Source organism: Panthera tigris, chromosome A1, assembly GCF_018350195.1.
Source record: "Panthera tigris isolate Pti1 chromosome A1, P.tigris_Pti1_mat1.1, whole genome shotgun sequence".
Lineage (NCBI taxonomy): Eukaryota > Metazoa > Chordata > Mammalia > Carnivora > Felidae > Panthera > Panthera tigris.
The window spans coordinates 79,414,116-79,439,840 of NC_056660.1; the positions used below are offsets into that span (position 1 = coordinate 79,414,116).

Genomic DNA, 25,725 nt, shown 5'->3' on the forward strand with positions numbered 1-25,725 from the left:
ATCCTGCCAGGGCTCCACCGCCGTGTGGACAACAAGAACGTGGGGCTCATCAGTCTCCACGGGGAGCTCCCCGGGGACTTCAGATGGACGTGGCCTCCGGGTCCGGCTTCCAGCCGGCACTAGCCCTAGACCCAGGCTCTGCTGACACTCTAACCCGCTCGCAGCGGGACCAGCGTCGACTCCTTCCTGCAACCTTGGCTTGTCTCACTCCTCCCGTTCCTGTCCTTTCATCCCAAAGTCAGGCTGAGAAGCTGACACCAGGGTTTCCCTAATTGCATCCACGTTCTCATGACATTCGTAACTGATGCAGGCACCCCCAAAGGCGGTGTTCCTGGAGGACGGCTGTCCAGGCGTACCCCAACCGAAGGCCAAAAGGCCAAATTCCAGTGGAAGGATTTCATTAATCAAGCAAAGAGACAGAGAACTAAGGCAACGTCTACAAGGGACCCGTCTCCACTGCCTGTGGAACCGAAATTCTGTCGTTCAAACTTTCATCGCTTGCCAGTGACAGGGAAATTATAATTACGGGTTTCTTCTACACCCGGCACTCAGGAGTTACAGACTTTTTTTTAATGCAGTTGGATACAGCTGCCCCCTGGAACTCGCTGTTTATGTGAGACAAGACGCCCAGTTAGACACTGACCACCTGGGGCCTCTAACTGCTGTGGCCAGATGTTAGAACGGAAGGCCCTCATCTTCCAGGGGAAGACGGGGACACTTCCGGCCAAGTGGGACGTCTCTGTGGGGAGACAGTTTACTCAACCATACAAATAGGAAATGCCCAGGACATGTACAGATGGCAGAGTCCCTGCTTGTTAGGCCGCACGGCACCTCAGACGTGACCACTGAACCTCGTCTTACTTGACAAGCTGCCATTACTCCTAGCGACCTGTTCAGTTACTGATCTAGTCCCCAGATAATTCCTCCTTGACCGCACAGCCCTTGCCCCCCCCCCACCGCCACCCCTGTTGTTATGTCTGCACAGAAACACAAAGACAACCCGTTAGGTGGTTGTGTTGACTCCTGGTGTGCCAAACAATCAGGGTTCCAGCTGCCTGTGGTCTCACGTGCACCTAAGTACAATCTCCCCCTTTTACTCTGCTGAGTCCTACATAATACTGAGCCCACCCCCATCCCCAGTCAATTACCTGCTGCTGAGAACTCACAGGGAAACTTCTAGATCATTGTTTTGGCTTTTTGGGGTTCCAGCAGCCAACAGGGAGACCTGTGGATCGATAGAGCCAATAGTGAGAGACATCCTGAGCACTCTTCCATTTTGCCCTTTCCCCTGTTGGTTTTCCGAAGCCCCCGGCTCATTCCAAACGTTTGCTCAGACGTGTTTCGGAAACGTTGGTGCTGCTGTGGCTTATGCAGCACAGGTGGTGAGCACGTTGTACAGAGGGGGTGTGGGGGGGTACTACCCACTACTGCCCAGTGATGGCGTCGCCCAGCCAGACGGCACTCAGGCACGTAGCACGAATGCACGTCTGGCCGCCTCCAGCGCGGCGTCTGGGCTGAGTTGTTAGGTTGGCGCGCAGGCCGCTGAGAACTGAGCGCCTAGCTGCTCCCGTCATCGGCGCGCTCTTTCAGGACTCCGTGCCTGTCTCGAGAGATGGCCTCCAAGTAGGAGATTGGTGGGACCTCGGAGAAGTTTCCCTTCACTTCTGAATCGTCAGCTCCACCTAGTGTGAAAGGAAGTCCGTCGACATGAAAGGCCTGCGCGGAAAGCACAAAACCAACCCCGTCATTGCTCACGCTAAGCAACAGGACTTTCAGCATGTGTGCTCCCGCGTTCCAGAACATCCTGTGAAATAACCAGGCTGCATTTTTTACACCACTGGCGCGTGGTATTCTCAACTTGGGGCCTCACTGTACCTATTCTTTGGCAAGAGGGAATGAACTTCTAGGTTTCTTAAAAAGCTTTACATATATATCCAGCTATGATGTGACTCACGAGGGTGAACGTTCTCTTTCAATAAATATTCAAGCAGATTAGAAAGCAGCACTGAGCACTTTCTAAATGAAGAGAAAAATTCTAAATTAGGGGGCATTAATGCTCCTATTTGGTGCTCGTAAAAATTTTTCAAAATCCCGCTTGGGGGAAGGTTTTAATAGATGGATCAATCATAAAATCACTGAAGGGGGGCAACCCGGCCCCAAGCCTCCTGAAGTGACGCAGTAGGAAGGACACGACACGCCTTGTGACTAATTCTCGCTCGGAAGGTGCACCTGAGCCCAGGGAGGGAAGCCTGTAGCGAGAACAGCTGCTGGAGAGGACGTCTGCGGGCAGAGGTGCACACTTTCCACCACTGCAAGGAAGAGTGGACCACCAGTGACCCGGTTTCTTCAACAGCAACAATAACAGAAGTTATGGAAAAAGTAGAAAGGAGGAGGCAACTCCTAAGAATTGTGAGGCCGGGGTGCCTGGGTGGCTCAGCCGGTTGAGCGTCCGACTTCGGCTCAGGTGGCGATCTCACGGCTCGTGGGCTCGAGCCCCGCGTCAGGCTCTGTGCTGACAGCTCGGAGCCTGGAGCCTGCTTCGGATCCCGTGTCTCCCTCTGTCTCTGCTCCTCCTCTGCTTGCTCTCTGCCTCAAAAACATAAACGCTAAAAAAAATGTTAATTAAACAAAATAATTATGAGGCTTATCAGCCGCAGGTCACGTTTGGACTTTGAGACCACAATCAGGGAACATTGGGCACAGAGTGGGTAGTAGGTAATTTTCATGGGTTGTCGTTAGTGTTGTCGGCCGTAATAATGGTATCGTGGTCACTTCTTTAAATTCTGTGTTAGCGGTAAAACTAAGCCCCGAACATCTTTCCTGCAGGGAAGCAAAGGACTGGATGGTTATCAAGGCCCGGATGGACCCCCGGGACTCAAGGTGAGCTCAGTTTTCCTGTGGCTGGAGGTGTGGTCTCCTGCCATCCACCCCATTGGAGGAGGTGTCCTCTGCCCTGTTTAACACTAGCTAAGCAAGCACACAACACCCCGCACTGGACAGATGATGCGGACACAGACTTATCGGTCCCGTGTCCGGACCTCACAGTGCTGCACACCACACAAGGCACATGGAGGGCACACTCGGGATCTGCGCCCGGGAGCAGAGAGGACCAGCGGGGCTGTGGGGAGAGGCTTTATAGTAACAAGAGGGTGGGGTATCCCCTGTCCCCAGGGGGGAGTATGATTGGCTTGCTCGAAGAATGGGCTGGCAGGGAGGTGAGGACCAGTAGGTTGAGGACCAGGTGGGGTGCAGGTGGTCGGGTGATGGGGCTCCAGCCAGGCGGGGAGGCTTTCCTGCTGGTGGGGAGCGTATCTGGTGAGGACAGGGGCACTCCGCGGTCAGGCCTTCGGGGGCCCCGGGAGGCTCGAGGACACCAAGGCAGCACTTGGAAGTTTCGGTGTCACAATCCAGATCAGGGTACAGTTGCATCGTTCCCAGCTTGGGTGTGGCTGCAGCCTGGTATCCGATGGGTGGCTGGGGTACCGTGACCAACAGGGGAACAGTCTGCCCTGCAGAAAGTCGTCCCCTGCCCGCTTCTGGTGTTTGACAAGGACTTCAAAGTGAGGTTGGTGCCCTGCCCGCACCACTGCCTCTTGGTGTGTCCGGCTGGTGGCTGGGATGCCCGGGCATCACCACAGCACAGGGCAGACGGTCCACATCCAGCTTTACTCCCTGGTACTAAGCGTAGTTTCCCAAACTCCAAAAGGCGGGCCTCACGTTCTTCCATTCTCCTCTTTCTTCCTCCAGGGAGAAGTGGGCGACCGCGGCCCCCCAGGTGCCCCTGCGTACTCGCCTCATCCCTCCCTGGCCAAAGGTTTGTGTGTGATTTCTCCTGCGTGTCTACATCGTACAGGATCCTCTTCTGTCTCGGACACAGAGTCACAAACTGGCAAGAGAGGCTTTCTGAGTAAAACAAAGCAAAGCAAAACAAAAGATGTTTAGAACATAACCTTTGGAGAATATCAGTCCCATGTACAACTTAGCTGAAATGCTTAAATGTAGTGTCACAGAGAGGCGCTCGTTTCACCTGTGCCTAAGAGAGCGCCCTCTGCTGGGCGAGCCCTGCACTTCCGCATACGTCGTGCAGATTCTGGTTTCGCCACCTGTAAAGTCACTGGAGAAATCCAGTCCTTGGGCACATCTGGCCTCCCTGACGGCGGGAGTCCCAGCCGCCTTTGCTGGTTTCTGCCGCACGTGCACCAAGATGTTTACGGCCCCTCCTGGCCAGTCTGAAGCCGGAAACTGGCCATAATCCATAATCTGTACACAGCCACCTCCTTTCAACCTTCAAGGAATCCCCAGGTATTTGTTGTGCATGATGGACTGCCCAGGAGAGGCTCCCGGTGCCCCAGTTGACCCCTGAGTGTACATGAAAGGTTTTGCATGTGTCACAGCTAATGCCCATCTCGTGATTTCACTCAGCCTCCCAGATTGGCAGGATCATACCAAAATACGATTTTAATTCTGTGAGAAGAGCAGTGGGCTCAGAACCTTTTTGAATGTGAGTCCTTCTAGGTTCAAAAAAAAACCTGTTTTCAGTGCCCCCTCTAAGTAATCATATGTATATTTACTTATGGGTGATTCACCTATGTTGTGCAAAGCTCCAGGGATTTTGGCTGCTATGGTTCACTACTGTATCCCCAATTTCTAGAACAGGACCAGGCAGAGAGTAGGTTACCTGAACGGCTGAACAGTGTATGTACTAAATAATGCACATCAGGAAACAGTTTTACTTTTTTTTTTTTTTAAATTAGAGTAGGGTACATCATCTTTTTATTATGAAAGTACCCTTGCTCTTTTTTTTTTTTTTTAACATTTATTTATTTTTGAGAGTGAGAGAGGCAGAGCATGAGCAGGGGAGGGGCAGAGAGAGAGAGGGAGACACAGAATCCGAAGCAGGCTCCAGGCTCCGAGCTGTCAGCACAGGGCCCGACGCGGGACTTGAACTCACGGAGTGTGAGATCATGACCTGAGCTGAAGTCGGACACTTAACCGACTGAGCCACCCAGGCGCCCCAAGAGTTTTACTTTAAAAGAGTTTTTTTTAACTAAAGATGGTCTAATGTTTTCTTCCTGCACCCAGTATATGTCCGCGGGTCAAGGACTCACTCTCCTGCTTGGTGTGAACCATCTGTCAGTTTAAGAACAGCCTTTGCATGTGCTTATCCGCTGTTGGTGAGAACTTAGACTAGCACAGGGCTAAGGACATCCCGGCAGAGCCCCCGAGGGAGTTCTCTGCAGGGTGGCATTGAAAGGACACCACTGGCCTCTCTCCGCAAGAACAGCTGTGTTTTGTGCATTCTTGCGAATTAACACATACCGGTAAATGGGTATATTTGGAATCCCTGCTCAACACCTCAGATCACCCTCCCTGCGCGGCTGGTACTCATGGAGTCCATGGGGTGTCCATGGACTGCGACATGCCTGCCAGGCCAGAAACCCCAGGAAGAGGAACATGAGGTTGATGTACTGTCAGTGGTTTTGGGGAAATGGAAATACTATCCTTGAGGCTTTGGGAACATAATTTTTTAAATTAACGTTGGCGATTTTTCAAAAACGTTCACTGCCCAAGAGCCCAGCATTGATCTAGCTTCCCCTGTCCACCACCCTGTATTTCTAAAACCACACTGGGAAGGCGATGGTTTTAAATTGGTGAGCTGGGGAGCGCCTGGGTGGCTCAGTCGGTTAAGTGTCTGACTTCGGCTCAGGTCATGATCTCGCGGTTCGTGAGTTCAAGCCTCATGTCAGGCTCTGTGCCGACAGCTCAGAGCCAGGAGCCTGCTTCCGATTCTGTGTCTCCCTCTGTCTCTGCCCCTCCCCCATTCATGCTCTGTCTCTCAATAATAAACAAACGTTAAAAAATTTTTTTAATTGGTGAGCTGGCAGGTGAGGGCTCCTGACACAGGCTGATGAGCAGATTCCCTCAGCGAAGAAAGGAAAATAAATATCTTCACAAAGTAGCTTTGCAGGAGCTCGTCGAATCCCAAAGGGTGGAGGAGACGTGTGCTTCTTTTTCCCTAATGGTTGCAAAGTAACTGGAACAAGTCCTGCTCTTCTTCCAAACAAATGAGTCTGTGGTTTGCACCTTCATCGTCATCTCTCACTCCATGCTCATGGCGAGCGTTTCTTTAGGGCTCGCGGGAGCCCGGGCAGGGGTCTGAGTTGTTAGACCATGATGCTTGTTAATTGATTTACTTTTCCTAACCACCCTTTGAGAGGGGGCCTGATGTTAGTCTTGTTTTGCTGGTGGATAAATTGAAACACAGGAAGTTAAGCAACTTGCCCAAGGTCACATAGAATGAGTGGAGGAGGAGCGTTCAGCACCCCCCTGACCCCTGTGCAGAACCCAGCACCCCTCCCCTGCCCCGCCCTCCGCAGGGAGCCGAGCCCCAGCACAGGTAGCCCAGACTCACACTCTCCACCCGCTTGTACACAGGCACACGGGCATCCTTAATTCAACGACTTGCTTTTGAGGTTAAACAAAAAAATTAAAGATCCCATGCAGAGGGATGGCTTTCCTAACACTTGATAATCCCTATGCGGTAAAATATCATATTGTCTCATCTTTTCTCTCATCTTTCCCAGTTGTATTCCAGGGGAAAAAATGTGTTGCACAGTAAAGCATTGCTGTTGACCTGCACAGAACACAGCGAGGCCGCTCTGTGTGTGTGTGTGTGTGTGTGTGTCTGTGTGTGTCTGTGTGTGTCTGTGTGTGTGTGTTTCAGGATAGGGTTTGTAAGAGGGCTCACATACGCTATCCCTCCAGCAGACAGCCAGGAAAAGCGGAGCTGGGCTGGAGCTGGGGCTCTGGGGACGAGGGGCCTCACGCAGGAAGCCACCCTCCTCACTTCCTGGTCTCCCTGCACGGAGCCTGATGCACGGGGGGATCCCCAGGCCTGTCATTTCTTTCTTTATCCCCACTCTAGACTCAGCTGCTCTCCCAGCCTGACCCCTGTTCACAGATCCCCAGCACTCCCGCCAGAAGCAGACACTCCCCTGATCACTGCTTTCCACTTGGCTGATCTCCTCTCCAGATCCCCTTTTGCCACCGTCCTCTGCCCTGTCCCTCCTGTCTCCTGTCCCCTCAGAGGGCACCCGTGTCCAACTGCCAGGCTGCCGTGTCCGTGAAACCTGAGTGCCGGTGGCATGAAGCCTCACGTGTCTGTAAAAGTGGGGCTGTAGCTCTCCCCCGTCCCCCACGGCTTTATGCGAATCAGTCAAGTATTGCACACCAAGCCCAGTGCACACAGCAAAAGCTCCACAATGTCACCTGTTCCTATTATTTTTAATCTCTACGGTCCCTCAATGTCCGATTTCTCCCCAAAATAATCTTTCCCCCTTTTGAAACCTCTCTGTCATTTTATGATATTTATGGGAATCTTGTATCGCTCCTATTTGATTAGGAATGAGCTCCTCGAAAGCAGAGACCCCCATATATTAAACATTCGGACCCCCGCCATCCTTCGGTGTACGAGATAAACGAGTAAATACATGTTTGGTTGGTGAAATTGTGCATGTCTGAGGCGGGTCCTGGACAGCGTCCTGTTCTCATTTCGAAGTCTGTCTTGATTCCAGGTGTCAGGGGTGACCCAGGATTCCCAGGGGCCCACGGGGAGCCAGGAAGCCGGGGTGAACCAGGAGACCCGGGCCCACCAGGCCCCCCTGGCACGTCCATCGGAGACGAAGGTAAAGGCTCCCTGGTGTCAAAAGACCAAACGTACGTCCCCTCGGGTCCCCGTACTGACTGCTCAGCTCTGCAGCCGGAGTCTCTTAAAGACGAGGCTCAGGAGCTCTAACGGACTCAAGTGCATGCACCCAGTGTCTTCCCGGGAGCATTGGGCCTGTGACAGTGACCCTTCCCCCCGCCCCGCCCCACCCCCCGCCACAGGGCCAGGCTGTGTGGTTGACAAGTAACCAGCATGATGCTGTCAGCTGGCCGGGAGGAGCGTGCACAGCCCTCAGACATCGTGGCCACACTTACGACTCTCAGACCATTGTCGGGGGGCGAGAGGAGGGTCTTTTTTAAAGTTGAAATACGGTGATGGGACCTTCCAATGGCATCGACCCTTAAGGTCCTGACCAGACTGTAAATCCGCGAGTCCTGGTGGCCTCCTGGGGACGGGAATGCCAACACACACATTACACGTCACAAGTCTCATGCTGCCGGTGGTCACTGTTGGATTTTCAGATGGCAAGAGAGGTTTACCAGGTGAAATGGGGCCCAAAGGCTTCATAGGAGACCCAGGCATCCCCGCGCTGTACCCCGGCCCTCCGGGAACCGACGGAAAGCCAGGGCCCCGAGGACCGCCAGGGCCTCCCGGACTACCTGGGCCAGACGGTAAGTGGAAGGAAACTCAAGAGTGGTGGTTTTCGTGTTCAGACAAAGAAGCCTGGCCCCAGTCAGATCTTTCCTGGGGTTTTTCTGCTAAATAATTCCGTGAACCAACGCGGCAGGCATCACGCTAGGGCGAGGCAGGTGCTCTGGGATGCAAACAGAAAGGCTGGTGATGGAAGGAGGGCACAGCCTGGTGAATCTGTTGAGTATCAGCAGGCCCGCGGACATGACCCAGTAGGGCTTGGCTGGCTGTGGGTCCAGTGAGGTCAGCTCTCCAGTGGAAGACCTGAGCCGCGCAGTCTGGAAGCAGGTGCACGCTGAACGCTGTCGGGTGTCTGTGTGGTACGTTCCATCACCTTCTTCCAGGGTGGAGCCTTCCTGCCTTGACTTGTAGCCTCTCTCCTCTGTCTTACTAACAATCCAAGCAGACTTGATAATCTGTCTTCTCAGCCCACGTGGAGCCTCTCACTGAACAGTTGATAATAGTCGACAGGAAGAGGTGACTGCGTTATCGTAACAGGAAGTGGCCGCCGTTGGCCCAGGTCGAGACGCGAGACTCTGAGCGTCTGTAAACCAGACAAGCATGAGCTTCTGGACCCCACGCTGCCTGGGGGTGTCGCTGAACCGTAGCAGAGTGGAACTTCCAGGTTCCGATGTTACCCTGGCTCATCTTTTAGCTGAGGGTGCCCCCAGGAGGCAGGGAGACAGGCAGTCTGTCTTTGTGCTTGCCATCAAAAACGGTGATCTTTGCAGCTTCTGAGTTTAAAGTGCTGTTTTCGACATTGTAAAATCCCCTAATGGGAGCGTTCCATCCCCTCAAGAGTTTGGATATATGAGGCCTTAGAAGAAAACATGAGCGCCCAATTTCTTCCCGTGTGATATGGTCCATAGTTTGTCAGCCTCCTTTCGAAACATCTGACTTTCAGTTCCCTGGCACCCTGCCCCATCCCAATAATCTCTGGGAGCTTCCTGTCTTCGGAGAGGGGGAGCCTCACATTGCCAACAGGTAGTGTTGGATTTCAGTGTAAAGGTCAGGTTCAGATCTGTGCTTTCGGTGCTTTGGGAAGACTGCTTCTCTTTGCCATCTCTAGAGGAAAGATGTTGGGGGTTAGAGAAGTGTATCTGCACATACACCTCCCATTGAAAAATCAGCAGTCCCAGGGGCGCCTGGGGGGCTCGGTCGGTTAAGCCTCCGACTTCGGCTCAGGTCATGACTTCACAGTTCGTGAGTTCGAGCCCGCTTGGGGCTCTGTGCTGACAGCTCAGGGCCTGCTTAGGATTCTCTCGCTCTCTCTCTCTGTCCATCCCCCCTACCAGAATAAATAAACTTTAATAGAAGAGCTGTAAAAATATCAGCAGTCCCCTCTCTGATTCCACTTGGTGTTGCACAGATTGCTATGTAATGTGGTTCTCCTGCTCCAACTCTCCTCTGACCGGCAAAGCCAAATTGTCACATTCTTCTGGAAATTTTTAGGTGCAGATATTTCCCTGGGATTTGCCAAATCTTTTGAGCAGTGTTGTCTTTAATATATTTTTAGCCTGGAAGTAATATTTATTCCTGTGACATCGTTGATAATGGCTAAGTTTCTGTGAGCATGATATTTCCTGAGCAAATGTTATCTGTTAAGTTTTCCTCTCTGGGAACAGAACATGATGTGTTAAAAATTTTTTAAGCACAAAGACTTGCCTCTTCAGAAGACTGACTGAAGGCTGACCTTGCCCCAATTCCTGTAACCAAATTTCGTTTTGCTAAAGATACAAACACCATCTTGTTTTACAAATCCTGCTCGGTTAAGACCGTGATTTGCTAACATCAGTTAGCTGTAAACAAATCAACCACTTTCTTGTGCGTATTTTATCCACAAAATACATAGAATAGCGTCCAATAACTTTTATCAACTTACGATATTAAAAGCATAGAACTTAAGTTCTCCTTGAAATATTTATTCTCCCCTGTGAGACACGTTGTTTCCCAATTGCTTTTGTAAAGCGATCTCTTGCACAAGAAGTAGCCAACCACAATGGCCTCTTAGGATTTTTGTACATAATGTAATATCAGTGACCTTGATTCCCACAGAGCTCTCCAAGTCTCCCCCTGGAATGACATTGTTGGATTCCTTTCCTGTTAACCGCATTTCATCCTGCTTTATGTGTTGCTACTAATGAAAACCAGAATTCTTAGCCTTTTGCCGTTCCTGTAGAATCAAACCGTGTTGGCAGTTTTTCTTCTCAGCTAAATACTTTGCTCGCTCTTGGTTCGAGCCGAGTTCACGGAACCGAGGATGGGGGCAGTCCTGTCGTTTTCTAGAATAAGTCAGAATGCTCACAGCTTTGTTGTGGCCACTGGCCTCTTCAGGAGAATCATCCTGGAAATGTCTAAGAGGTGCCCTGCTGTCCTATAGGACTTGTCTGAAGTTACGAATTTATTAGGCAAAGAGAGCACTTAGGAAAGAGGCAGGATGGCCCCTTACGACGGCCACGCCGTGCCTCTGTGACTGGATTTGCAGTGTCAGCAACACCCAGTGTTTGTGTCAAACGTAAAATGCCAGCATCCCTGAGATATCCGTGGCCACACGCCTACCTGTGCTCTGCACTTCTTACAACTTCAGGAGATGTAAAATAAAGCCCACAAAAAAAAGTATTATAAAATAAAAAGGAGGCGCCTGGGTGGCTCAGTTGGTTGAGCGTCTGACTTTGGCTCAGGTCATGATCTCACGGTTTGTGAGTTTGAGCCCCGCGTCGGGCTCTGTGCTGACAGCTCGGAGCCTGGAGCCTGCTTCGGATTCTGTCTCCCTCTCTCTCTACCCCTCCCCCGCTTGCGTTCCGTCTCTCTCTCCCTCTCTCTCTCTCAAAAATAAATAAACATTAAAAACATTTTTTAATTATAAAATAAAATAAAGCCCCCAAAGTCACCGCAGCCTGAATGCCCTTGGCCTGGTCGCCAGTGACCTGAGGAGCAGGTCCCAGGGCTCCATCTTGCTCATGGGCACAGGATGCAGGTGGCAGGCTTTCTTCATGGGCTGGCCCTCTGTGCCCCCCCCCCCCGCTATCTCACTGGCTGTTCTCTTCAAGGCGCCTTTGCTGGCCCCTCCTTCTCCCGCCTACACAGTCTGGGAGGTGACAGGGTTCCTTGAAGTTTGGTCTTGGACCCTTGTCTTGTACCCCCACCCACTGGACCCCCCAGTTAAGGTGACCTTAAGCTCAGGCCGTTTGCCCGCACTCCCTGTGTCCCCGATCCAGTTCTGTATTGAGCCCCCGACTCTCACAAACTGTCATCCGTCACATGGCCGCCTGGTTTGTCTCACAGACATCTCGAACTTTGTGTGTCCACACTGAACTCTGGGTCTCCTGCCGCCCGGCTCCCCGACCCGACACACCCCGTGCTGGGCCTCATCCCCGCCCCGACACACACACACAGACCCGGAGCTTGGCCCACAGCCTCGCTCGCCCACACACTGGACCCATCGCCAGGTCCCACGGACTCTGCCTCTGCAGTCTGTCCACCACTTTTCCCCCACGCCCCCTGTGCTACTCGAATACACACCGCGCGTGTCTGCTATAGTCAGCCCGCTCATCACCAGCCTCCACTCAACTGTCTGCAGGGGTAGCATGTAGATTTTTAACCCATAAACTTGTGTGACGTCCCCCCCTCAGAACTCCTTAGTGGCTCCCTATTGCCCTTGGAGAAAACCCCAGCCCCTGGCATTCCCCTCCAGTTCCTGGCTTTCCTCCCACCTCAGGGGCTCTCGGGTGCGCTGTTCTCTCCGGAGCGATCCCCGGTGCCCACGCTCGGCCAGCTCCCTCTTGTTCCTTGGGTCCTGGGCCAGCGCCTAGACCGGGCTTTCCTGACCCCCCATTCTGAACAGGCTGTCTCTACTGCTCTCCCTGACAGCTCCCTGTTCACGTGGCACCGGCCCTCATTTGAACTTCCGTGTGGGTTTGTTCACTAATGTGTGTCTGCTGTGTGTCCACGCGTAAACCGTAGGTACCGTGAGGGTCTGCGGTTTTCTCTCCAGCTGCAGACACGGCACCTGGCTCACGCAGGTGCCGGATGAGACAGATGTTCGACGCCCGAGAGCAAAGGAGAGTGATCATCTTGAATGCGTAGGGAGAGCGAGCCACACGGGACAGTAGTCGTCGCCACCCTTCCATAAATATCTATCCCTACTTGGGAGGCTGCTGACGTTGAAATCCTGGTGTCCCTCTGCCAAGCAGTTAGCAAACGTTAGCACGGGTGTTTACTCTCCTTCCGGTCTCCCTAGTGGCCTGTTTCCCTCTCCCTCCCTGCGGAATGGCAGCATGTGTCCCAGTGTAGGGCGGGGGAGGTCTGGATCTGGGGCTGGAGTCTCGAGCCTCACCGGGTTTGGCCCTGAGGACAGACGGGGTAGGGGACCCTCCAATCCTTCCGGGCCCTGCTGGTGTCTAGGAGTGCGCGGCTCGTTCTCACCACAAGGTGGCGCTGCCGTCCAGTAGACGCGGCCAGAAGGTGGGTGGTTCTAATCCCTCCACATATTCCTGCTCGGAATTAGTTTAGCAGAGCTTCTGAGGGGCCCTGAGCCTAGTTACTGGGGGTGAGGGTCGGGAAAGGGGAGGTGAGGTTGCCGGAGCCACATGGTCCCCTGTTCTCTGCATTAACTACACAAACCCGGCTGTGCACCTGCTCCAGGGGAATAGTTAGAGAACCGAGGTAGTTTTAATATCTTACTCTGTTTTCTGTCTTTTGGGGACACCAGACTTGTGTTGGTCTTGGATTACAAGCCTTTAGCACATAAACAGATATGTGGTCGATTACACAGAAATATTGTAAAGATACCAGTTGTCGCCACGATGTATAAATGCCCATAGAATTTTTTACATGTGAATTGCTTTTTTTTTAATTATTGTAAAAGAATGTGTTTACTATTCAGAGTTTGAAACTATATAGAAGACTAAAAAGAAGAAAATACAATTAGTAAAAATAAAATCTTAAGAAACTAAAAAATAAATCACTTTTTTTGAAAAACAATAAACTAAGGGGCACCTGGGTGGCTCAGTCAGTTAAGCCTCTGACTCTTGATTTTGGCTCCGGTCATGATCTCGCAGTTTGTGGGTTCGAGCCCCACATCGGCCTCTGTGCTGACAGCACGGAGCCTCCTTAGGATTCTCTCTCTCTCTCTCTCTCTCTCTCTCTCTCTGCCCCTCCCCTGCTCATGCTCTATCTCTCTCTGTATCAAAATAAATAAATTTTTTTTAGCAGAATAAAATACATGGTAGAAAAGTGAAAGCCTTTCCTTGGACTCAACATTTCCCAAAAGCAAAGGTTTTTATCTCTAGACTTCAATAGAAAAGCTGAACACCTAGCCCCTCTCATTTCCTTGCATCCCTGGGAGCTGTGGCCACAGAATGGCCCAGAGGGTGTCCTGGGATGGAGTCACACCCTGTTGGGGGACCTCGCGGTAAGCCTTCCAGCACTGGGTCCGGGGAGACGTGGGGTCTCCACACTGTGCTCACGGGCCACCCTTGGATCTTCTCCTTAGGTTTCCTTTTCGGCCTTAAAGGAGCGGAAGGAAATGTGGGCTACCCTGGCCCTTCTGGTTTCCCGGGGGCTCGCGGACAGAAAGGCTGGAAAGGTAAGGAACGTCGAGGGCACCGGAGGAAGGGCGGGAGGCCATGACCCCTCTCACTGGCTCTGACGTGAGACAACCCTCCGCGTCCCCCTGCGCCTCCTTTCTCCCACGGTGTTACCGGAGCCGAGGTGCGTGGCACCCACCACCCGGCCCTCCGTCTGCGCTCCCTCCTCCCATCTGTGTCTCCGCCTGCACCACTGAACCTTCTGGGAGTGCGGAGCCCACTACGGAGCCAATGAATCCATGATTCCTCTAAGGGCTCAGCGCCAAGGCCGCGTAACGAGCACCTGCGCAAGCTTGTCCGCTACGGAGTTCCCTTAGACTAGGCCTGGCTGCCCATCTCCCCGAGTTAGGGACTAGTCACCACAGGGCAGACGCCCTGGGCTCACCCTCGCTGCTGGTGGAGGTGCGGTCGACCGAGCAGAACAAAGGGGTTTCTGTGTACAAAATACCCCGCGCCTGGGGGACGCTCCGTCTCTGGGAGGCGGCCGCCCAGGGGCCCCAAGCAGCACACCCCAACCTTTGTGGCTCACACGGGACGTGAGGGTGTGTTGGCGCCCGGGGGAGGGGAGGTGGTGACTGCAGAATCACTCACCATGGAGGGCTGCAGAGGACTCCTCCCGTGAGCTCCCGCCTGCCACCTGTGCCCTGGGGAGCACCCGCCACGAACAGTGGGTTCCCCGGGCCCCGCCACAGGCACACAAAGAAGGGAGGTCACAGATTTCTTCCCTCTCACCCGGGATCCTGGCTCTGAACCCACCGCTCCAGCCAGGCACACCGCCCCCCACCCATGGCCCCCCTTTGTCCCAGACCCTGGAGCCTTGTCCGCCCCCCGTCCCTGACCTGGGAGGCCCGTGGTGGCCTCTGGAGCCCCTGTTCCTCAGCTCCACACACAGCTCTGTAAACGGCCTGTTGGGTAACATGTTGGGTAAACGTGGCAGGGTTCTGAGTCCTGGGGAGTAACTCACATTCCTCATGCAGGAAACGGGGGTAATGGGTAACAGTCCCCCGAGCACGGGAGGTCCCCGAGTGCCCCCTCCTCGGTCCAGCCCCCACCGCCCTGGACTTCTGCCCCCGGCAAAGCATGTGATTCACGAGCACATAGTGAGTCTTCCCGCCTCCCTTGTGTTGCAGGTGACGCTGGGGACTGTAAGTGCGCAGAAGGCGACCAGTTCATCGGGGGCCTCCCGGGGCCACCAGGACCCAAGGGCCTTCCAGGCATCAACGGGGAGCCTGGGAAGAAAGGGAGCCAGGGAGACCCCGGCCAGCATGGCATCCCTGGGTTCCCAGGGTTCAAGGTGAGACACCAGTCCCATCAGAGCTGATAGGATGTCCTTGACGGCTTTTGTCTATTAAATGAACGCAGATTTAGACCAGCAACGCTCACCCCCCGCCCAGTGCTCCATCCAAAAAGGCCACGTGCTCCGGGAGGAACCTCGAAACGTTCACTGGTGAGAATGTGAACGGCGTGGCCACTGTGGAAGTGTCCAGGACAGGCAACTCTAGAGACAGGAAGCAGACAGCAGTCACCGGAGGCTGGGGGAAGGGGAGGGGCAGTGAGTGTTTCATGGCTCTGGGGTTTTCTGGGGGAGGTGATGAAATTATATAATAGTGACGGTTGCACAATCTCGCAATTATTGCAGTTGTTTTCGTTGCACTAAAAAAACCCCAAATTGCGTGCTTCAAAATGGTAAATTTTATGGTGTATAAATTACATCTCAAAAAAATTTTAAAAACCTAGCATTTTGGATGTAAAGCATCTTACTTACAGAACATTCAGATTTGGTACAGAACTGATTAAGCATTTTATGAAGTCTCTCTGAACCAGATTAAAAAGTGAGGCCCCCCCCCCAAGTAAACCATGAATTTACACGAGTGTGTGAACTTACCTGCCCATGGATTCCTTGTGTGTATCACACCTTTATTTTAGATCACGCCTAGGATTTTAGTTCACACCGATGAAAAGAATATCTGTAGATCTTTCCTGGGCAAGAGGTTTTAACCAGTGACTTCAAAGCCAGTATCAGCTAAAGCCAAAGAAATTATACAGCATTTATTTTACATAAGAGACAATCGCAATAGACTTATAGTGTGGAAAGTCTATCATTTTACTTATTCAGCCAATAGGGGAAAAGTTGCTCAGGACACTTGACCAAGGACAGAATGACCTGGCTGTGTGACCTGGTGCCGGGGAAAGGCAGCCACACGCAGCTGCTGATACAGAAGGTTCCGACTTATAATCGCTTTGTGACACAGGAGCTTTGAGGGCGAAAGGAGTTCCAGAGCACCTGTTCTCTGCTTCACACCTTGAGATTCCTCAGGATAACACAGTACTGTTCAACTAGAACAGTAGGGGCTATGATACCGTCTCTGGGCAGCTGGGTGGCTCAGGCGATTAAGCGTCCAACTTCGACTCGGGTCGTGATCTTGCAGTTTGTGAGTTCGAGCCCCGTGTCGGGCTCTGTGCTGACGGCTCAGAGCCTGGAGCCTGGTTGGGATTCTGTCTCCTCCTCTCTCTGCCCCTCCCCTGCTCATGCTCTGTCTCTCTCTGTCTCTCAGTAATAAATAAACGTTAAAAAAATTTTTTTTAAATGATACCGTCTCCCAATCAGGGAGTTCTCAGCATGTAAATGCATATGCGGTGAGAGTTCCACAATTACTACTGGCCAAACTAGTAGGATCTTCGGCTGTTTATAAAATGATCGAGTATCTCCTAGAAGCCAAAAGGATCCCATTTTGTGCACCGGGGTGTCTGACATCTTCCAAGGGTACACGCTTCCCCCAGCTGTGTGACACACACCCACGGCATTTTTGTTCAGAGACCTCGGGTATCGTGTTTGTTGTCCTGCATTTAATTATATGTTTATGTGTCTGGCACGCCTGCTACAGGAGAAATGCCAGGGATGGTTCTGGTTTTTTTACTGCCTGTGCTGCTAGAGTGTGGGAGAGTGAAGCATGGGAGTCAGTCAGTAAGTGAGTTCATCCATCCACCTGTTTGCCCAGCACCTGCAGAGAATGAGCGCTGTCTGTATGCAACGCGCCCTCCCGGACTCGGAAAGAATGTTGCCCTTTTCCGCAAAGAACTAAATCAATAAATCAAGTATCTGTGGAATTTTTCAGAACAGTCCATTTCATTAGACCAACACTGCAAGTTCTCATATTCTTGCAAATAACAGGCAAGATTTTCCAGAAACTAGCACATCACACATATTAACATCCTGGCCTGTGAACCTGCTCCTTTCTCCCCACTGAACCTAGACTGGATTTTGTGACATAAAATGTGATGTCCCTGCCATAAGCTTGTCTCTAAAGTATGATTTTTTTTCCCAACCTTAATTTCAGTCTGGAAGACGAGCCGTCCACAAAGCTCTCTTTGTCGTTCTCAGTATTGAATGAGCACAAACTTGCCTCCTTTGTACGTGGAGGCTTGGATTCTAACTAACATGCTGAAGATTTAGCAGCCTTGGGTTTGTCTTAGGTCACCGCTTCTCAAGAGTTCACGAGCATGTGAATCCCTGGGAGTTTGTTAAAACACACATTCCTGTTCCGTACCCCAGGGTGGGGCCCAAGGTTGTGCCTTTTTTTTAAGTTTATTTATTTATCAGAGACAGAGAGAGAGAGAGAACAAGTAGGGGGGCAAAGGGAGAGGGAGAGAGAGAATCCCAAGCAGGCTCCATGCCGTCAGCGCAGAGCCCGACGCGGGGCCCAAACTCATAAACCATGAGATCATGACCTGAGCTGAGATCAGGAGTCGGACCTGTAACCGAGTGACCCGCCAGGTGCCCCAAGGTTCTGCATTTCTAATGAGCTCCCAAGAGAGACTGATGCTGCTTGTCGGCGGACCACACTTTGAGTAGCGAGATTCTGGTTTTCACTATCCAGCCACGTATGGCTCCTTCTGTTAAGTTTTCATTATTTGAAATTTAATTCGGGCGCTCGGTGGCCATTTGTGGCTGGTGGCTCCCAGACTGGACCACCAGGTGCAGAGCATCTCACGCATGGCAGAAGATCCTCGGGGGCAGTGCCAGGCATGATGTTGGAGAGGTTCCTGAGCTGTGTGAGCCGAAACTTGTCATCTTCCCTGGCGTCCTTAACAGTGTGAAGGAGGCAGAAACTGTGTGTTTACTCCCACAGGGCGCCCCTGGCAACGTCGGGCCTCCAGGGCCCAAAGGGGTGAAGGGCGATTCTCGGGCAATCACCACCAAAGGTCAGTCTCTGGGGTCTGGCAGTTCCGGGACCCGCGGTCCTTCCGTGGCAGCACCTGGGTGAGTACAGTCACACCTCAAATCCCTTCCCAGGTGAGAGGGGACAGCCAGGTGTCCCAGGCGTGCCTGGCCTGAAAGGTGACGACGGTGTCCCAGGGCGTGATGGGCTGGATGGATTCCCAGGCCTCCCAGGCCCCCCTGTGAGTATCTCGAGTGAGGGGCTGGGTCCACCCGGTGCAGCCTGTGTGGTTTCATGAGCACAAATCCTGTCCGTTACAAAGCGGGGAGTTAGGTCAGAAGCCACGCCCAGAGGGAACATTCTAGGCCAACCAGTTAACAGGTGTTTCTCCTGGTGGAGGACAGAATGGGAGCCTGGGGTGGCGGCCGCTTCCTCCCGAGGCAGAACCTCCTCCAAGCTGTCCCCCGGTGCTGGTGGCCACGGCTGTCCCTCGTGTCTCCTGCCTGTGCCGACGCATCAGCTTCCCTCCGCATATCTGTCTGTATCTGGCACTCCCGTCTGCAGGGCTCCGCCTCTCCTTACCCCGATCGCCCTCACAGACCCTCTGTCCAGAGCAGCCACGCTCTCAGGCAGGGGCATCAGGACTCCAGCGTCTGGCGGGGACACAGTTCACCCCGCGACATTTCCTTCTCAGCCTCACGCCGCGGTTCCCTGTAGCGGCTCGTCTGCCGCGTTCCAAAAGCCAGGCCTCCGCTGTGCCCAACGTGGGTCACTTCCAGTGTGGCCCTCGCACGCTCCCGGTGCGCTTCTCGTGGGCTCCCTGGAAACACCTGGATTATTCATAACCTAGTATTGCTTTTTTAGTTTCAACCCTGAAAAACCGTTTCCAAAAAGAATTCGCGCGGCCCCGTTGCATTGGCACGCTGCCGCCTCCGAGCTGTGCCTGAGATGGGCGGGAAACAGCGAGGGGCCATCACCTGTCAGCACTGAGTGCGGGTCCAGCCTGGGGTCCTAGGATCCCAGCTGGGCAGGGAGCCTCAGGGGCTTGGGGAGGTGGGGCTCTGCCCTGCACGGGCTGCTGCCTGCCGTGGGCGCGTCCCGGCCTCATTCTCGCTTGGACAGATGGGCTGGGATTCGCCAGCATGGCTTTGCACCGTCTCATCCAGATAGGCCCAGTGTGAAGCCCTCTGTGTTTGCCCCTGACCTGCTGACAGCCATCCTCTGACCCCCGTGCCCACAGTCCCCTTATCTCTCCATTGCCCCCTGCCTTCCACACCTGCTGGGTGGTTTCATCCACGGGGAGCACCCTGCGGGGTTGTTGTTGTTTTTTATGTTTATTTATTTTTAAGAGAGAGAAAGAGTGCAGGCGGGAGAGAGACAGAGAGAGAGGGAGACACAGAATCCGAAGCAGGCTCCAGGCTCTGAGCTGTCAGCACAGAGCCCGACGTGGGGCCCGAACCCACAAACCCTGAGATCATGACCTGAGCCGACGTTGGATGCCTAACCGACTGAGCCCTCACAGCGCCCCGCACCCTGCCTTTTTGGTCCTGTCTTACCTCCTTATTTCCAGTGAACACACTGCTCCTTCTGGCCCAAACCAGACTCCTTTCTCCAACGACGTATCACCCCTGTGGATAGTGGACATGTCACACCTGCCTCATCATGACAGAACAGTCTGTTCCTACTCCTGTTGATGATCTGGGCTTGCACCTAATTCCCCCTCAGGATTCTTCCTTGTGAATGAAGGTCCCGACTGAGGAGGGCGAGAGGCTTAGGAAGAGGAAAGCAAATACTCAGATTTGTGTGTCTCCCGTTGTGTCACTCGTGCACAAAACCTGCCTTCATCCCAAGCTCGGTTAGACTGTGACTGAGGCACCTGTGACTCTCCACCGTCCTTCGGCTCTGTGTCCCTCACACACAACTCAGGGGAATGGGAAGGAGAACCGGGATATGGCCGTTGAGGTTCCCACGTATTTTAAGAGATAAACTGAATTTTCATGCAGGGTGACGGCATCACAGGCCCCCCAGGGGACACCGGTTACCCAGGAACACCGGGCACGAAGGGCACTCCAGGAGAGAGGGGCCCCCGGGGATTGGGCCTGCCCGGCCCCAAAGGCGAGCGTGGTTTCCCCGGAGATGTGGGATCACCTGGACCACCAGGCTTTCCCGGGCCCGCTGGTCCCCCGGGTGCTCCCGGACAGATAGGTACGGAGGAGTCCTCTCTGTATCTTTCAGTCGTGGGACCTTCCCCTTCTTCAGCAAATGTATAAATTCCCCTGGCGTCACGGGACAGTCCATGTTGCACCATCAGTCATGGACACAGACAAACCAACGCGGGGTTTTCCTGGCCGACCACAGTCAGGTCACCCTCGGGTGGGCCTGTCCCTCCGGTGCCCTGGTCACGGGGGCTCCACACACCGTTCAGGCTTGCACTTCTGGATTCCCTGCCGTCCCAGCCATACACACACCCCGCCCCCCCCCCCCCCCGCCCAACCCAGCAGCACACGCCCTTGGATAGGTTGGCAACCCTCGGTTGCTTCAGAATCGCCTCACCCCTGCATTGTGTCTTGCTCCCAGACTGCGATACAGGTGTGAAAAGGCCCATCGGAGATGACGGACAGAAGACCGTGCGGCCAGGTACCGTGATGGAGACCAGGAGGCTCTAGGACACTTGAAAGCTTTGGGTTTGTAAGATGGGCCACTAACGAGTGAGTGGCTGCCGTGAGCTCCCGCAGGTCGGCACCCCTCCGTCAGCTCGTCATCCGGGGGAGGGGACGCACGGTGAAACACGGACCTGCCAGGCTTCCCACCGGTGTGAAGCCCCAGGCTACAGTGCTGATAAAATACCATCACACTTAGAGTGTATGCATACATTCGTGTGTGTGTATGTGTGTGTAAGCTGTATTCGCTGGCTGTGTGTGGTGAAAACTGCTCCAGATGTCTGTCAGAAGAGAGTGTGGTCTAGTGATGAATGAGTGCTAGAAAGCACAGGGGCTGCCCGATAACAAAGGGATGTGCAGGGACCCTGTGCCGAGGCCTAGTGGTGGCAAAACAGAGGGGAGAGATGCCATCAGAGGCGGGCCCAGCCGGCACAGAGGGCCAGAGTCTCCAGGGCGTGTCAGGAACCGCAGTGGGAAGCCAGGAGGTGTCCAGAGTACGAAGGGCGTGCCAGCCTCGGGAGGGTTTTGAAGAGACCGGCAAAGAGGTTGGCACAGAGTTCAGGATGCTCGTAGAACATGTGGCAGCAGTAGGTCCCAAGCGGCCGACCAAAGTTTGGGTGTGAGCCTCAAGATCGAGGTCAGGGTCGGAGACGTAGCATCAGGACGTGTGGGTCTCCCGCGTGAGGTGGGGTGGACGTGCGGGGACAGACCAGGCATGTGCGTGCAGAGCAGGAACGTCACCTGCAGGCCCTCGGAGAGCTGGTGGGAGCGTCCCTGGGCATGAGGGTCTGGGGGGGAGGCCGTGCCCTCAGGACATCCTGTCCCTCTATTCTGATGAGCTGGGCTGGCCAGCGTGCACCTCGGGGACCCCTCGTGCGTCAGAGGAGGCCAGGGCCTGGGCAGACAGACAAAGCACGTCTTGGAGAGCTGCTGTGTCTGTGAGGGGCTCTCTCAGATGAAGGCCACAGTACCACCACGTGATGCCCCCACCCTCGTCCACACCGCCCGAAAGTGGCTGCAGCCTGGGTTTCATTTCTCAAAGCAGCTAACGCACGTGGCCAATTCTGAAACTATTCAAAGTCACAAAGCAGAAGTCAAAGAATTCCTTTCGAAATTGCAAGCTGTCTCCATCCACTGGTGACCGTTCCCAGACACAAGAAAGGCAGTCACACTGACAGACTAGGATGGACCCAGACTAGCTCACTTGTGCCCAGGTGTCGCCCTAAGTGTGGGGATGTAGCATCGCCAGCCCCGTGCTGGCTTTATTGGACTGGGTCGACTTGGTTGGCCTTAGTACTGATATTCCGATTCATTGCACGGTGAAACTATACCTTCCTTTACGTTAGAATCAAGATTCATTAAATCATTAAGTTACTCTGATCACAGAGTGGTAGCCGGTTTTCAGGGCTGGTGCTTCTGACCTTGGCAGGGCCCACAGCCATGAGAGTCGGTGTGAATGATCGCGCCCCAACTTGTCTTTTCTTTCTTCCTGTTTCTTCCCAGATTGCGTCGGAGGACCCAAGGGAGCGCCAGGCCTGCGGGGACCCCCAGGCCCCACAGGTAAACAGGGTGTTTTCCAGCCTCCCCTTGTGTCCTCCTCATCCTTCTGGCCCCTTTGCTCATCCCCCCGCTGCCCCTGCACCCCTCCCCGCCTCTGGACATTGCCACGTTCCACAACCTTGGCACATGACCGCAGACCTCAGTCACCTGGGTAGGGAGGCGGCCTTTTCCTCTTCGCCGTGGAAAATGCGTGTGGCGACTGACGCCTAGTTGAGCCCCGGGCTAGAGGAGCGAATTCTTACTGCACAGAACCCAGCCCCCACCACGGCACCAGCCTCAGTGGGCACCAAAGAGTGGCAGAGACTGGCCCGCCACTTCCAGACTGGAGGAAGCTCGCTTCTGTGCCACTTCTCCCCCTTGGTGTCCCAGCCTTTGTGGGACGAACCTCTGGGAGGGGATTGTTTGTTCTGGGTTTTGACGGAGGGGAACAGAAGTTCACAAGGCCAGCGGTGCATCTCGGCAGCCCCATGCGGCTACTGGCACGGACCCATCACCCAACCAAGCACCCGCGTGACTGGAGCAAGGCTCTCAGTGGCAGAGCCCAGTGTGGGAAGCCGTCCACGCCCACCTGCAGCGTGTGTGGCTTTTCAAAAAAGACAGCGGGCGGGGTCGGGGCAGCCCCACCACTGGGTGATGCCCAGATGTCTGTGTCTGTCAGCCCAGGACAGAGCAGTTCAGGGCCCCGGGCAGGTCCTCCTCCTGGCAAGGGCGAGAGCCTCGATCACTCAACAACTCGCTCGGTGCTGAGAGCGTGGGGCGCATGGCCAGAGCCCTGCCGTGGGGTCCGGCTCTCACGCTAACTGGCAGCAGGGCCTTGGGCATCTCTCTCCTCCCTTGTGGAACTTTGTCCTCTTAGCTGTACCAGAGGACTAATACAGGCATTCTAGACTCCTCCCACTTTGCAAACGATGCCCTTAATACTGCACATGATGCGCTGGGGCTGAGGTCCAGTGTCAACTGTGAAGTGCGGTGCTGAGCCAGTGCGAGACAACAGTCAGAACTGGAAAGTATGTTGCCTCACGGTGTGCGTCCCCAGATCCTAAGGGCATCTCCGGGACTCACGGTGATGCGGGATCCGGGGACAACAGGACGAAATGCAGAAGTGTCATATGCACGGAAAGCAGTGTTAGATGTCCCTGTGTTGTCCTCTGAGGACCCAGCGTGTGTCTTCCTCACTCCGTTATCTGCATTATCCTCCCTGCTCTAGCTCCGGACGACTGTCTGTCCGCAGGCTTTCACACGGCCACTAATACCGGGGCCCTGGGGTCAGCAGCCTGCAGAGGGACCATTTTCGGCAGAAACTGGGTGGAAGCAGGGCCCAAAATACACAGGAATTGAGTCTGAGGGGAGGATTTTGATTGCATTTTAAGGACATGAAGCTGTAAGGAGCTCATAGAGTCCACGTGTCTGGTGCAGACTAACCCTCGGTCCGGAAGGTGATTGTGAACTTGCACAAAAGGGTCTGTGGTGCTTCCCGCTCGTGGAAGGGACGTGCCCGTGACCCCGTGACAGCAGGACAGCCCAGAGGCCGCGTGCTGGGTTGTGTGTCCTGTTGGGGCTCGGCTGCGCCCGCCCTCAGGCCCCATGGTGGTTTCCTTTCAGAAACGGACTCACCTCACGCACCTTCACTTCAGACAACCTGAAAGTGTGTCTTTGGCTTTGTTTTGTCCTGTCTTGTCTGTCGAACTTGGTGCTCGCGTGGGACATCCTCTGTGCACAGCCCTGTCATCCCGTTCCTCACTCACTCATGTCACAGACTCCCAGGCGTATCGGAGTTCTGAACGAGCACGTTGCTGTGTCTCTGGGTCTGAGCCCACCCCGTTCGTCATAGAGCGGCAGGATTAGACCCGCGGAGTCATGTGTTAGCAAGGACGTCGTTTGACAGCAACTTCTGGTCCCCACTGAGCCTTCCCCATCTCCATGGCCCAGCGTAGGGATCTGTTTAAAGTCACTTAACTGTGCTGAGCAGCTGGTGATCTGAGGGGGACGTTTCATCAGTGGAATGAATCTGTGCATTTATTTGCAGTGAGTAGAGGTGAGCTTGTGTCCTCACCCCGTGTGACCTCCCGAGTCCAGCCTTGCCTCGACGGGAGTGTCAGGGAATGGGGCCCCAGAGGGGGCCTGCTGAGTGCCACACATGGCCCCCTGCTCCCCTGCCCCAAGGGAAGGGTGCCCACAATTCTCTCATGACGTCTTTCTGTCCCCACATAGAAAAATATTGAGAATTCCAGGAGGCTGGCTTTGGCCCCGTCTACGTGATGGCAAAGCTCCAGCCCAGCCTCATACTTTCAAGGGCACCTCTAACGGGACGGCAGCTGGAGAAGCTAGAACCCCTAGTGAACCTACAGACCTCCCCGCCCATCCCCTCGCCGGCCCCTGCCCTGCACGCTGCCTCGCACCCGGCAGGGAGGAGGCTGCTGCTCTCACTAGTGTTTGCAGGGAATCTCGGTGATTCCCGGTGCCCAGCCACCTGCAGTAGGCAGGTGTACTGGCTGTGGTTTCCGAGAGTCTCTGATGGAAGGGAATCTCTGAGGCTTGGACCAGACAGACACAGAGATGCCCGGGGGAAAATCCCTCAAGTTTGCTTCCCATGGGAAAGGATTCAGGTCAACAACATCCGGTAGTAAAGAATTAGTTCATTTATTTGGTGTGAGGTTTCGTCTGGTTTTGAGTCTAACACATTCATTATAAGTAGTATAAGTCAACATCTCTCAAATCTGGATAAATTGGCTCTGGGTGCAGCAAACTCGAGGGAAGACTTCAAGTGAATTCTAGTAGCAACTGACCAATATAGCTGCCGTGGTCTGTGGGGTTTGCAGTGGGATGTGGCCAGAGGTCGGAAGTGCCCAGTGTTGAGGGGCGCCTGGGGGGGCTCAGGTGGTTAAGCATCTGACTCTGGATTTCAGCTCAGGTCGTTTTCTCACAGTTCGTGGGATCAAGCCCTGAGGCAGGCTCTGTGCTAACAGCAAGGAGCCTGCTTTGGATTCTCTCTCTCCTCTCTCTCTCTCTCTCTCTCTCTCTCTCTCTTTCTCTCTCTCTCTCTGCCCCTCCTCTGCTTGCACTCTCACTCTCTCTTTCAAAATAAACTTAAGAAAAATACGTGGCATTTTACATTCACATTCCCCGTCCTCATCATTTCCTAGACCATGCTAAGTCAGGAGCTAGACCTGACCATCTTCCACGCATTTCCGGCTGGGGGTTGCACATGGGGCTCTGACCTGTGTCCTGCTTTCTTCGGTTTGCTTAGGTGCCAAGGGCCTCCAAGGGATACCAGGACCCTCAGGAGCTGACGGAGTACCGGGGCTCAAGGGTCTCCCAGGAGACCCAGGTCGTGAAGGATTCCCAGGACCCCCAGGTAAGGCAGGGGCAGACCCCCACACGACCCTTAGGTTCGGGAAATG

At 54.1% G+C, this 25,725-nt stretch overlaps 1 protein-coding gene across 2 annotated transcripts in view; it reads left to right on the top strand.

Moving 5' to 3' along the window:
• COL4A2 (collagen type IV alpha 2 chain) overlaps nucleotides 1-25,725 on the top strand; it is a 173,947-nt gene that overhangs the window by 117,777 nt on the left and 30,445 nt on the right. For both annotated transcript variants that reach the window (XM_042980099.1, XM_042980091.1), the window contains exons 17-28: nucleotides 2,827-2,880; nucleotides 3,748-3,814; nucleotides 7,575-7,685; nucleotides 8,188-8,337; nucleotides 13,851-13,943; nucleotides 15,075-15,238; nucleotides 18,075-18,147; nucleotides 18,239-18,345; nucleotides 20,108-20,309; nucleotides 20,682-20,741; nucleotides 22,268-22,324; nucleotides 25,572-25,679. In XM_042980099.1, coding sequence (XP_042836033.1) covers nucleotides 2,827-2,880; nucleotides 3,748-3,814; nucleotides 7,575-7,685; nucleotides 8,188-8,337; nucleotides 13,851-13,943; nucleotides 15,075-15,238; nucleotides 18,075-18,147; nucleotides 18,239-18,345; nucleotides 20,108-20,309; nucleotides 20,682-20,741; nucleotides 22,268-22,324; nucleotides 25,572-25,679 — 1,246 coding nt within the window. The remainder of the gene's footprint in view (nucleotides 1-2,826; nucleotides 2,881-3,747; nucleotides 3,815-7,574; nucleotides 7,686-8,187; nucleotides 8,338-13,850; nucleotides 13,944-15,074; nucleotides 15,239-18,074; nucleotides 18,148-18,238; nucleotides 18,346-20,107; nucleotides 20,310-20,681; nucleotides 20,742-22,267; nucleotides 22,325-25,571; nucleotides 25,680-25,725) is intronic.